Source organism: Momordica charantia, unplaced genomic scaffold (genome assembly GCF_013281855.1).
Source record: "Momordica charantia cultivar OHB3-1 unplaced genomic scaffold, Mcharantia_2.0 BLBB01000108.1, whole genome shotgun sequence".
Classification (NCBI taxonomy): domain Eukaryota; kingdom Viridiplantae; phylum Streptophyta; class Magnoliopsida; order Cucurbitales; family Cucurbitaceae; genus Momordica; species Momordica charantia.
In genome coordinates, this window is record NW_028275264.1 from 39,610 (window position 1) to 51,654 (window position 12,045).

A 12,045-nucleotide genomic window follows, 5' to 3' on the forward strand; every position below is an offset into this window, starting at 1 on the left:
TCCAAATATTAGAGACTAAAAAATATTTAGCCGTTTTAGACTCTTTTTTTTTCATCTCTATAGACACTTTCAAAAGAATTATTCATTTAAAGGGTGTCTATAGTGTGTTTGGAATGACTTTGTAAAAGAGTGTTTTTTAAATAAAATCATTTTTCTACAAGCACAGTCGAAAAAATTACTAAGGTAGAGTGTTTAGTATAATTTCATAAGTATTTTTAAACAATGTTTTAAATGTTTATGTCGATGGAAATGTCGAGATTTTAATTTTATGGAAAATTCTATGTTGATGGATGTTTTCAGAGAAATTATAAAAATAAAAAATTCATAAAAAATATTTAAATTAACAAAATAAGCATTTTAGTGCTTCCAAAAAATTGTTAATATTAATACTACGATATTTTGTTGATATTTTTTATATTTGTCAATTTTTTTGTTTAATATTTTATTGATATTAAACTAAAGGGATTACTACATTATAGGTTACTTAGAGACTATAATTACATTTTTGTCATGAAAACCAAATTTAGGATGGTATCCATCACCCAATTTACTAATATATCTTTTTTTATCTCACCTCAATATTAATTAATTTATTTTAAATTAGACTTTCCAAAAGTAAAAAATATATCAAATCTCCAAAATCCTCAATTATTGAAAAAATTCGATAACCTCATTCGTCCGACTTTTCTTCTTCTTCTATCGTTATGTTTCCGTCCATTCCTTCGTCTCCGGCCGCCGTTTGCGTTCCTTCGTCTCCGACCGTCATCTTCGTTCTTCTTTGTCGCCGGAACAATCCGTCTAGCTTCTCCTTCGTCTCCGGTCGCCCGTCCATTGTTTCCGTTCGTTTATCCCGAGGTTTCTTTTTTGTTGTCGGCCGTCCGTCGATCATTCCAGCCCTCTGTTTATCCCGACCATTGTCTAGTCGCCGATCGGAAAGTTTGTAGGTTATTTGCTTTGTTTGTTAATTGTAGAGAGATATAGTCGTATATACTTTATAGCCAGATATAGGTTATATCTCCATATAAGTGTATGTTATAATGACTATAGTTTATATCACCATTGTTAAGTGTATGTTGCTTAAGCTTATAGTCGGATATAGTTTATATTTCCATATAACTGAAAAGGTAGTCAGATTAGTTTATATCTCTACACAAATATATATATATATATATATATATATATATATATATATATATATATTTCTATATAAGTGTATATTATAACAGCTACATTATTGAAATTTGGCAAAAAATTGTAATAAAATGAAAAAATATTTGTAATAAATTTCAATATTTAGTAGAATATATTAAGGAATAAATTTGGGGATTATGATAATAATTGAATATTTTGTAATAAATTTCATTGTTTAGTAGAATATATTAAGGAATAAATTATGGAATTACGAGAATGATTGATTTAGGTCCCACAACCGTCTAATGTTTACAAAATCAAATTTGAAATATTAATCTTTTGCATTTAAATAAAAGACGAATTATAATAAATATAAATGTCATAAATAAGGACAAATTTGGTATTTGAAAAAAGTTTTAAATCCATAAATTTAAGACTTGGACATTTGTAAAAATAAGTTTGCAAAATAGCTTGTCCAAAGACATTATGTCTAAACTAAACGACCATTATTTTGTTTTTAACAAATAGATAATGTAGGTTTTAAGTATGTGTTTTAACCTCTTTCTTTTAAGTCATAAATTAAGTCACGTGAGCCTTGAGTGAATACTAGAATTTAGGCAGCAAAACAATAATGACCAATATGATGGTTACTTTTTTTTTTAAATCAAAACTAAAATAAACACTTTTATTTATATATATAAATAAAGTAACATGTTAAAAATTTAGAGAATTTTCTAAAAAAGAATCCAAATATTAAAAAATAACAATGTTGATGTTTAGACGAAAATGAGCACTTATATAGATAAAGTAACATGTTAAAAATTTAGACACCGGAATAGTTATTTTCTAAAAAAAATCCAAATATTAAAAATAACAAATGTTGATGTTTGGTAGGTTGAATTTTTGAAGAAACATGTCTATAATCACTAGTGGATTCGTTGAATTGAAAATAAATAAATAATTATAGCAATCTTATGATTATAAATTCTTGTGTCGTTTACTGAGTTCCTCTTATTATTGTGGTTGGATTGTATTTTCACTGAAGAATTGTGTAAGGAGAAAAATCTCTTGGTAAGTAATTTTCGCAATAGTAGGCTTTTCTTAAGAATTAAAGGGTCTACCACCTTGACCTTTCTACTTCATTGGCAAGGCACGACAATGTGACAAGCGAGAAGGCGGCCATGTTGATAAGGTGGGGCGACAAGTACCTGCAAAAAAATGAGATTAATATAAAATTAATAAAGGTTAGTATAATATAATCTTTCTGTTAGTCAATCGATGATCAAATAAGATCAAAGACCACTTATAATTATTTTTTTCATAATTAACTATATTTTTTAGGTTCTAAATGTAAAAGAGATTCTTCACACTAGATTTTCCGAGAAATTTGATTAGTGAACTAAATATATTTTGTATTGATATTTGAGTTCCGTATAAGCTCTAATATTTATCATTTGATTTTTTTCTTTTGATTTTTTGGATGATCACATCGCCCTCTGACTTGTTGATGTTGGTCGGCTTTTTGGCTGCTTTTTTTATCTTGAATCAGCCCTCTAAACTTGTGGATCTGATCAACCCTCTAGCTTGTCAATCTTGATAAGTCTTTTGGACGTTGATTGGCCATTTAATTATAATTATTAATGATTAAAATTTAAAAATTTTAGAATTTTAATAGTTGTATAACCTCCCTCAACTTCTAATACTATATTAAAATCCGTCTCATAGATTTAAAAGAATAAAATTACAATGTGCAAGACACCTGTTAAGATACTAGTTGGTTCAAAACTTTAAATGCGCATTTGAACTTTTAATTTAAAATAATTGAATTACTAAAAATGAAAAATAAAAATTCATAGAAGTTAATATTTTAAACAACTAACCTATATAAGTTTATTTAATTTAAAATTAAATGTTTAATGAATGAGAAGAAAGACTTATTTGAGTGAGTTATTATGAGCTGCTACTCAATCCATGTATTAATAAGAAAGTTAAATAGTTAACATGAGCTTAGCTCAGCAGTAATTGATCAATAAGGTCATGAGTTCGAATTCCTCACTCCACTTGTTGTACTAAAATAACAAATAAAAAAGATGATTTATAAAGGGAGAAGAGCGTGACAGTGGGTGTAAGATGATTTTAGGTAAAAAAATAATAATTTAATAACAACAATTTAAACAATATTTTTAGAACTAAGAACAACACAGTCCAAAAAATAGTTGATTCCACAATTGTAAATTTTATATCTATCATAGATATAGATACTTGTTTTTCCCATTTGATTAACGAATCATATTCCACCATCATATCTAGTCAAATAAATCTCATCTTGTTGGGCGCTCCAAATACAGACCGAGACGTCGCTTGACTCGTTGTCTGGGTCGTCACCACAATAGTTGAGCACGAAGCTAGTATCATCATAAAAACGCATCAAAATCTATAAACCCTCTTTCCCACTCCAATTTACGATGGAAATCTGTTGTTCCATCCCAATTTCCTTTGAACGACCAATTTTGTTGCTCGTCCAGGAACAACACGTGCAACCCTAAATTGTCATCTTTCGAGTAGCATTTGCTATCCAACAAATACATATGCAACTCATTGTGAATCTCCACACGAAACTTTTTGAAGGCGACAAGGGGTTTGCCTGGTCCGGTATATGAGCCTTCGCTGATTTTTTCCTTGTCTTGCTTTCAACCATTGATATGTCGGAGAAGGCAACGAGTAAGAGCGCTGGCAATAATATACGCTGATTCATCCCCATTGTTATAATATATCATCCAGTGTAATATGGAAGTACTTATGGATGAACAAGTCGATTTTATGCCTACAAAGGGTTCATGTTTGATTATTTATATTGTATGTTTGTTTTTATTTCGTTAGGTGTTTTGAAATAGCTGGGGTTTTGGATTAGTATTAACTGTTTGAGAAATATGAGATTGTTGGAGAAATCCCAAAAATGGTAGTGTTTGGATTTATCAAAGTTTTCGGTGTTTTTTGTAGGTAGGATATTGCACGTTGTTTTCAGAGAGAATCATGAATTAATTTTTTATGATAGGTTTTGGTACCCATTGTTGGTCATATATCATAATGTGTTGATTTGTAACTAACTAGTACTAAAAATTTTCACATGTTTTGAAGGCTTTCTTTTTATATAGACTACTGGTCGACCATTATTAAATCATTGTTCTTTTAGAATATTATTTATTTGGTTATTTTAGTCTTAATGTATTCACTTAAAAAATATAAATTAAAAAAATTGTGTGTTTGCGTATCTATTTAGTCCGCTATACTTTTAAAAAGTTCCAAATAGGTTTTTGTTGAAAATGTAATAAAAGTCTCTTATTGACTAGGTAAGGGGATCAAAAGATCATATCAAGATTCTTGTTTAACCTTTATCAAGGGGAGCAAATAAAATAACCCACTTTTAACAAGTTAATTAGGGAGAAAATACTTTTTGTTTTAAAAAAGAAAAAACATCAAAAAACCATGAAATTTTTGTAGTTTATGATATAAATTTATGTATGGATGCACCTATTACCATATCTTAAAGTTATTATTATTTTTAAACGAAAATAATAGCTGGATTTTCAAATATTCGCGCTCTTTTTTATTGCGCTGGATCATGTAATATTGAATTCAATTTGTTGTTTGTTTTTGTTATAGCTAAAAGTATATTATTCTTGCTGGAAGATGAAGAAAGATATCTAAAAATAGATGTTTCAATTGATAATGGACAACAAAAATTATTCATACAAAATATGATGAAGGAAGATATCTCATAGAAAATGTGAATAACAATGAGACATGTATACATAGACTCGCTCAATTCAAAAAAGACGAGAAAATACCTATGAGTTTATATGGATGAGGAAGAAAATTGTGTTTTCCACCACTGTCTGGGCGACAAGTGAGTGAAAAACGAATGAAGCATGGCAAGAGAGCGAGTTCGACTCGCGACTAACTAGAGAAACAATACCTAGCGTTGGGACTTGGGATTATGAATCATATGAAAATTACTAATTCCTAAAGTAGATGACTATCATGGATTTGAATTCATTCTCTTAATTAACCCTAGTTCCTTTAGACCAATGGATGAGCCACCTGGTTTGGAGAACATCTAATTGATATTTTTTTTTCTTTTGATGAATTAATTTTTTTTTCTTTTGTTGAATTTCTTTGACTTCTCTTTCTGTTTTTGATTTATAGTTTAGTTGAGTTGTTATTTTATCGGTTAGAGATTGAGATGTTGGTTAAAATATTGTGCAAAAATTGAAAAGCAGTTTATTATTAATTAATTATTGGTCCTTCATAAATTTACAATTAAACAAGACAATTTAGAATTCGGTAAAATAATTCTTAGCTAACTAATTAGTCAAGGGACTTGAACCACACAATTTAGAATTTATAAAGTCCTACCAATAACTTATTAGATTTTCAATCTTTGCACAACATTTAACAAACACCTCAATCTATTAATTGAAAAATAACAACTTAACTAAACTATATATATTTTTATATGTATGTATATAAATAAAATAATATGTTAAAAATTAAGGGACCAAAATTAGTTATTTTTGTAAAAAATATCCAAATATTAAAAATATCAATGTTGATGTTGGATAGGTTGAATTTTTTAAGAAACATGTCTACCATCAATAGTGGATTCATTGAATTGAAAATAAATAAATAATTTGAAAAAGTGGTCTACGTGTTCCAATATATTAATAAAATAATTTAATTATCCGTCGAGTTTTTTTTTTGTTAATAAATTTTAATAAAATTTTTTTGTGAAGGATCTAGTTATGGATAATTTTGAAAGATTAAATATAAAATTGAAAATTGGTGTAGAAGTTGAAACAAAGGAAGATTCACTTTGATTTTGGGTTTTGAGTGTGCTGGGGCGACCGAGTGGACAGTCACAGAGTAAGAAGTAGAAGCCAACTTACTTTTTCACTTTAATTCTCTACCATCGCTATTTGGTAATCAAAGTTCCCCTTTAATGGCTGCCTTTTTCCCTTCCTAAAGAAGACGAAGAACACATGTAATGGGAGAATCTCTCTTCTCTTGGACTACCACCTCCAAACAAAAACCCATTTCCTGCCACTTCTACTGATACCCGTAAGTCTCTCTCTCTCTCTCTCTCTCTCTCTCTCATTTTCTGTTCTGTGATATGGAAGCATAATCTCGTAGATGGTTGCTTTTTAGAGCTTTCTCTCCCATTTAGGCAGATGGGTTTTGGATTTCAATCTGTGTAGTTATCGAATTCGCGTGCTGTTGATTTGGGGTTTTTGGGAAATTGGTTCGATTGTCGGTGATGGGCAAGAAATGGAAATGGGTTTTCGATTGGCATGCTCTGTTTGTGTTGTTCTTGTTGATTCTCTGCTTAAACCCTTCCCAATCAGTGGAGCTTCACCCGGAAGACAGAGCCTCTCTTTTGATGTTTAAATCATGGCTCCAAGACCCTAATCAGAATTTGTCAAGCTGGGTGGGTTCTAACTGTTCAGATTGGGCTGGAATTTCTTGTGAAAACAAGACTGGGAGAGTGGTTTCCATTCAACTGGTTGATATGAACTTGTCTGGTCAAATTAGCCCTGGATTCTGTAACCTCTCATTTCTTGAGCACCTGGTTTTGTCCCAGAATAACTTTTCTTGCTCGATTCCGCTGTGTTTGGGCAGTTTGATCCACCTTCGGACCGTGGATTTGAGTCGGAATCGGTTCCAGGGCGCCGTGCCTGAGACATTGATGAAGCTTGAGATCTTGGAGGAGCTTGTTTTGGTTGGGAACCTAGACTTGGGGGGTCCTGTTCCTTCTTGGATTGGGAACTTCTCAACAAAGCTGCAGAAACTTGATCTGGGTTTCAACTCGTTTAGTGGTGAACTGCCTGAGAGTTTGTTGAACTCGACATCGCTGAGGTTTTTGGATCTTCGAAACAACTACTTGAGGGGCAGTGTGTTTGATTTCCATCAGCCTTTGGTTTCGCTCAATCTCATGTCGAATCGGTTTTCTGGGACTTTGCCTTGTTTTTCAGCTTCTGCTCAGTCTCTCACTGTTCTGAATCTGGCTAACAATTCTATTTTTGGAGGAGTACCGACGTGCATCGCGTCGCTTCGTGCTTTGGTTCAGTTGAATCTATCGTCCAATCATTTAACTTACAAGATGTCGCCTCGACTCCTGTTTTCGGAGCAGCTACTTGTGTTGGACTTGAGTAACAATGATCTATCTGGCCCTCTACCGAACAAGATTGTGGAGACGATAGAGAAATCGGGGCTTGTTCTTCTTGACTTGTCTCACAATCGATTTTCAGGTGGAATTCCATCAAAGATCACAGAACTGAGGAGTTTGCAGGCTTTGTTTCTGTCACACAATGTCCTTGTGGGGGAAATTCCTGCAAGGATTGGGAATCTTACTTATCTCCAAGTCATTGATCTCTCACATAACTACTTATCGGGCTCGATTCCGTTGAACATTGTCGGATGCTTTCAACTACTTGCTTTGATACTTAACAACAATAATCTTTCTGGAGAGATTCAACCCGAGCTCGATGCATTGGATAGTCTGAAGATCTTGGACATCAGCAACAACATGATTTCTGGTGAAGTCCCATTGACTCTGGCAGGATGTAAATCATTGGAGATTGTCGATTTAAGCTCCAACAATCTCTCGGGAAATTTGAACGATGCAGTAACGAAATGGTCGAACCTGAGATATCTCTCCCTCGCTCGCAACAAATTCATTGGAAACCTACCTAGTTGGCTGTTTGCATTTGAAGTCATTCAGCTGATGGACTTCTCAATAACAACACGATTCCATAGCCTTTGGTTTCACTTACCGGCAGATGGCATTCCCGCACCACAGCTTCTGAAATAAAATGATGAGAGGCGCCACTGTCAATTAAACCACCACCTCCCATCCAGCTACCCGTCCCCGAATTTTGATGGTTTTCGTTCTTGGTGAAGTTAAACCAACCAGAGAATTTAGTGATAACATTGCACACTCCACCTCTTCCTTACCGATTTCTTCTCCGATGGAATCTACTGCATCGTGAAAATCTTCCAGGGCTGTTTCGATTTCTTGAACCACGAGGATTTGCAATTCTTTTTTCTTGCAGCGGTGTCCCGGTGCAAATTTCTCATCACAGCGGTAGCAAAGGCCTTTCTCTCGTCGTGCCTTGAGTTTCTTATCCGAAAGTCGGCGGAATTGCCCAACCCCTGATGACGTGTTCCCCCCTTTGTTCGCCAACTCGTTGTTACGCGTCGATTGTGGGCGATTGGAACTAAAAGAAACAGTTCGGGCCGATCCAAAAGATGACCCAGTTGTTTTACCCACCCCTATTCCACTGCCCGGGCCTCCTTTTCCTCCTGAAGTTGTTTGGTTTGAGTGGGCCTCTATAATCTGTGCCCCATTTTTGCCCTCAATAAGTTGGGCCATAATCATAAATTCTTTAAGCCCATTGGGCTTCATTACCCTCACCTCCCTCCGTATCTCCTCCTTTAAGCCGTTGATGAACAAGCTTTCTAGGACGAACGCAGGTATGCTGTTGATAGGGCCGCCAGATTCCTCAAATCGCCGGCGGTAATCCCTCACCGTCGTCTCCTGCTTCACTTCCATGAATCGGTCGCACAGAGTCCCTTCCAAGGTTGGTCGGAAACGCTGCAATAACAATAGCCGGAACTCCTCCCAAGTCTGTATCGGATTCTCCTTCTCCTCCCACTGATGCCAAGCCAAAGCCTTACCGTCCAAACAGAGCACCGCCGCCTCTAATTTCTCGTCATCCGTCAATCGATTAATCCGAAAATATCGGGCCACACGGTGTAGCCACGCATCGGGATTTTCCCCCTCAAAAATAGGTACCTCCAACTTGCGTAAACGGAGATCGAATACCGGGGCTAGCGTGTTCGTGAGTTGATTCGACCCATCACTTGAAGTCGCAATACTCTGAGGCGTCTTCTCCCCCACATCGATTTTCTCCAGCCCTTTCCCTTTGTCGTCCCTAGTCTTCTCTTCCATTCCCATCCTCTGTGATAGCGCTGTCATCCACAGACGCATCTCATCCTTAAACAATGCCATTTCCTTCTTCCACGATTCCCTACTATCTTCTATGGCCGAAACCACCCCAGAAATTTGTTGTTCCACTGCTTCAACTCGAGACTCCATTCTCGTAGCGACCATGCCCAGCAATCACTGCTCTGATACCAAAATGATAGAACTATGCTTCTGTTATTTATTTATGAGGGACATATTACAATTTCAAGGGAGATTTAGAGAGCTCCCGTACCTCTCCTTCCTATCCTTCTATGGACTCAGGTGCAAAAAGATGACCTCCTCCAGGAGCAGAAAAGTACATATACTAACCTCAAGGAATAATCTAGAAATTTCCTCCTCTAACTAACTTTGGACCCCTCTGCCACGTATCACATTTTCCTCCCTGGCCCACGAGAGAACGGTTTCCACTTACTCTCTCACCCTCCCCTTCTTCCTCACATATACCTTTGTGATGGGAGGTCCATCAGTTTGCTACCGCAATTTTCCCATTTCTTCTTTCATTTGTTTACGAGTTAGGAGCAATTATACTTTGTGCTTCACCAGCATTGCAGGGGATATGTTTTATGTTTTTTCTATTATCTATCTGGTCTGCATTACAAGTTACTAGCGTACATTCTAAATCACATTTTCAATTGTTTGTATGAGTAAAATGAAAAGTCGCATGAATTCCTTTGCATTTGTTATGTTCTATGCTAGTTTGTTGGCTGAGTATGTTCCCATATATTTTTATTTTTTAGTTTCGCAGATGAACGTGGGAGGTTATTCATCTGTTCTGGCTGATTTTAGTTATCAACTGTGACGGAAAGTACCATAAAAATCTTTTGGATTACCGTATTTGAATGTTGACCCGTGGAAGTTCACTCATGCCTTCACTTGTCAAGACTTCGCTCTTCTTCTCATTATTCACTAAAATTCCATGTATATTTTCCGGCCAGAATACTCTTCGAGCTAGCCTCCAAGTCTATACCTGTCATTCTACTATATATTCTAAAAGTATACTGAAATATAGTTGCAACAGTTACTTATCTATCCACAAAGTTGGATATTTATGTACTGTTGCTTTATCTGCTACATCATCTGTTCATGAATCCTCGGCGTCTTCTACCAACAAAGTCTCCAACAGATTAAGGAAGAAAGCCCTCAGGGAATCGCCGGATAGAGTGCTTAAACATAAATTAGATATGTGCTCGAGGAATGGAAATGTTATTGAAGCACTTAAGCTTTATGACGAGGCACGGAGTAATGGCATCCAGCTTAATGAACATCACTATAATGTATTGCTATATTTGTGCTCTTCCTCTAGTTCGCTTGAAACAAGTGGAGATATTGACATATTAAGTGTGGGCCTCACCAGGGGTTTTGAGATTTTTCAGCAAATGATGATTGATAAAGTATCTCCGAATGAGGCTACATTTACAAGTGCTGCAAGAATTGCGGCTGCAAAGGATGATCCAGAAATGGCTTTTGCTTTGGTGAAGCATATGAAGGATTATGGTATTGCGCCAAGATTGAGGTCATATGCACCAGCACTGTTTGGCTTCTGTAGGAAGCTAATGTCAAAAGAAGCTTATGAAGTTGATTCCCACATGGTTGCATCTCAGGTGCAGGCTGAAGAACCTGAGCTTTCTGCTCTTCTAAAACTCAGTTCTGATGTGAAGAAGACCGATAAGGTCTATGAATTTCTGCATCGCTTGAGAAAAACAGTGAGGCAGGTCTCGGAACCTACTGTCAAAATTGTTGAAGATTGGTTTAAGTCAGAAAGTGCAGCAGAAGTTGGGAAGAAACGTTGGGATGCGAGCAAGGTTAGGGAAGCAATAACTAGACGAGGTGGAGGGTGGCATGGACAAGGTTGGCTGGGTAGTGGTAATTGGAGGTTGGTGAGAACTCAGATGGATGATAATGGCGTTTGTCATTCATGTGCCCGAAAACTTGTTTGCATTGATATTGATCCAAAAGAAACTGAAAGTTTTGCTGCTTCATTAACCAAGTTGGCTTGCCAAAGAGAAGCTAAAGCTGGATTTAATCAGTTCCAGGTATGATAGTTTCTTCTTTCAACCCCAAACTTTATGGTTGAAATTTTAGTTGTTCACAAAGTGAATAGCTTAGAATATCTATCTATTGTGAATTGTGATAGATGTAAACGCAGAATTAGTCGAGTAGGTACTTGTTTGTGCACTTTTGCCCACCACGAATAAGTATTTATTTGAAAAATTTTGCGGGTAGCTTGATTTCCTAAAATATTTGTAAATGTTTTTGAAGAAGTAATTTTAAATCTGGCATTCTTTAAAAAGTATTTACAAATGCTCTTTTGAACGAATCCTAAGAACAATTGGAATGCTTTCAATGGCCAGAAGGGAGATTTAGCCTTTTTTGGCTGCATAGTCTACTTTAGCTTTTTCCAAATTACAACTACTTCATCATGTATTTTCTTGATATGATCTACTATTGTTTTAGCCTCAGCATTTAAATCTATAGAACAAGGCAAATTCATCATATCAACAGTTAAATGTGGAGATCTGGTATACACTATCTCAACACGTTTTGTCTATAGATCTGTTCTTCATATTATTGAATGCGGATTTTGCTTGTGAGGGACTTATCCCATTACTTAGGCTTGTCATCGTTAAGGCATCAAACTAAATTCTCTATCATCTTGTTGTCACTTCTATTTGACCACCAGGTTGGGGATGATCATCACTTAATAAAGAACAAAAGATTCTACCAATCCTCACTAAAAATTAGAGCCCTTTTCTGTAACATCCTGCTTTTATGTTGTTTGTCTCCTTTGTATGTGCTCTTGTTGTGTTGGTCGCTCTCTTTCTCCCCCTTTTTTCCCTTGCTTGCCCACTTGTGTTCTTTTATTTATACTA

General features: G+C 35.3%; 1 protein-coding gene and 1 pseudogene across 3 annotated transcripts; both read left to right on the forward strand.

Moving 5' to 3' along the window:
• The first annotated feature begins 6,107 nt into the window (after window positions 1-6,107).
• LOC148207678 (proteinaceous RNase P 1, chloroplastic/mitochondrial pseudogene) lies at window positions 6,108-11,815 on the forward strand (annotated as a pseudogene). 2 transcript variants are annotated; one of them, XR_015787725.1, is made up of 2 exons: window positions 6,108-6,249; window positions 9,921-11,815. The product of XR_015787725.1 is annotated as a proteinaceous RNase P 1, chloroplastic/mitochondrial pseudogene, transcript variant X2 (transcript). The 2 variants fall into 2 exon arrangements; XR_015787724.1 differs by having other exon boundaries at window positions 9,913-11,814.
• Window positions 6,109-9,875, forward strand: LOC148207679 (uncharacterized). Its single transcript, XM_088118357.1, has 2 exons — window positions 6,109-6,249; window positions 6,337-9,875. The coding sequence occupies exon 2, from the start codon at window positions 6,446-6,448 to the stop codon at window positions 7,997-7,999; it is 1,554 nt and encodes a 517-aa protein (XP_087974483.1). The 5' UTR covers window positions 6,109-6,249; window positions 6,337-6,445; the 3' UTR covers window positions 8,000-9,875.
• Window positions 11,816-12,045: the final 230 nt, after the last annotated feature.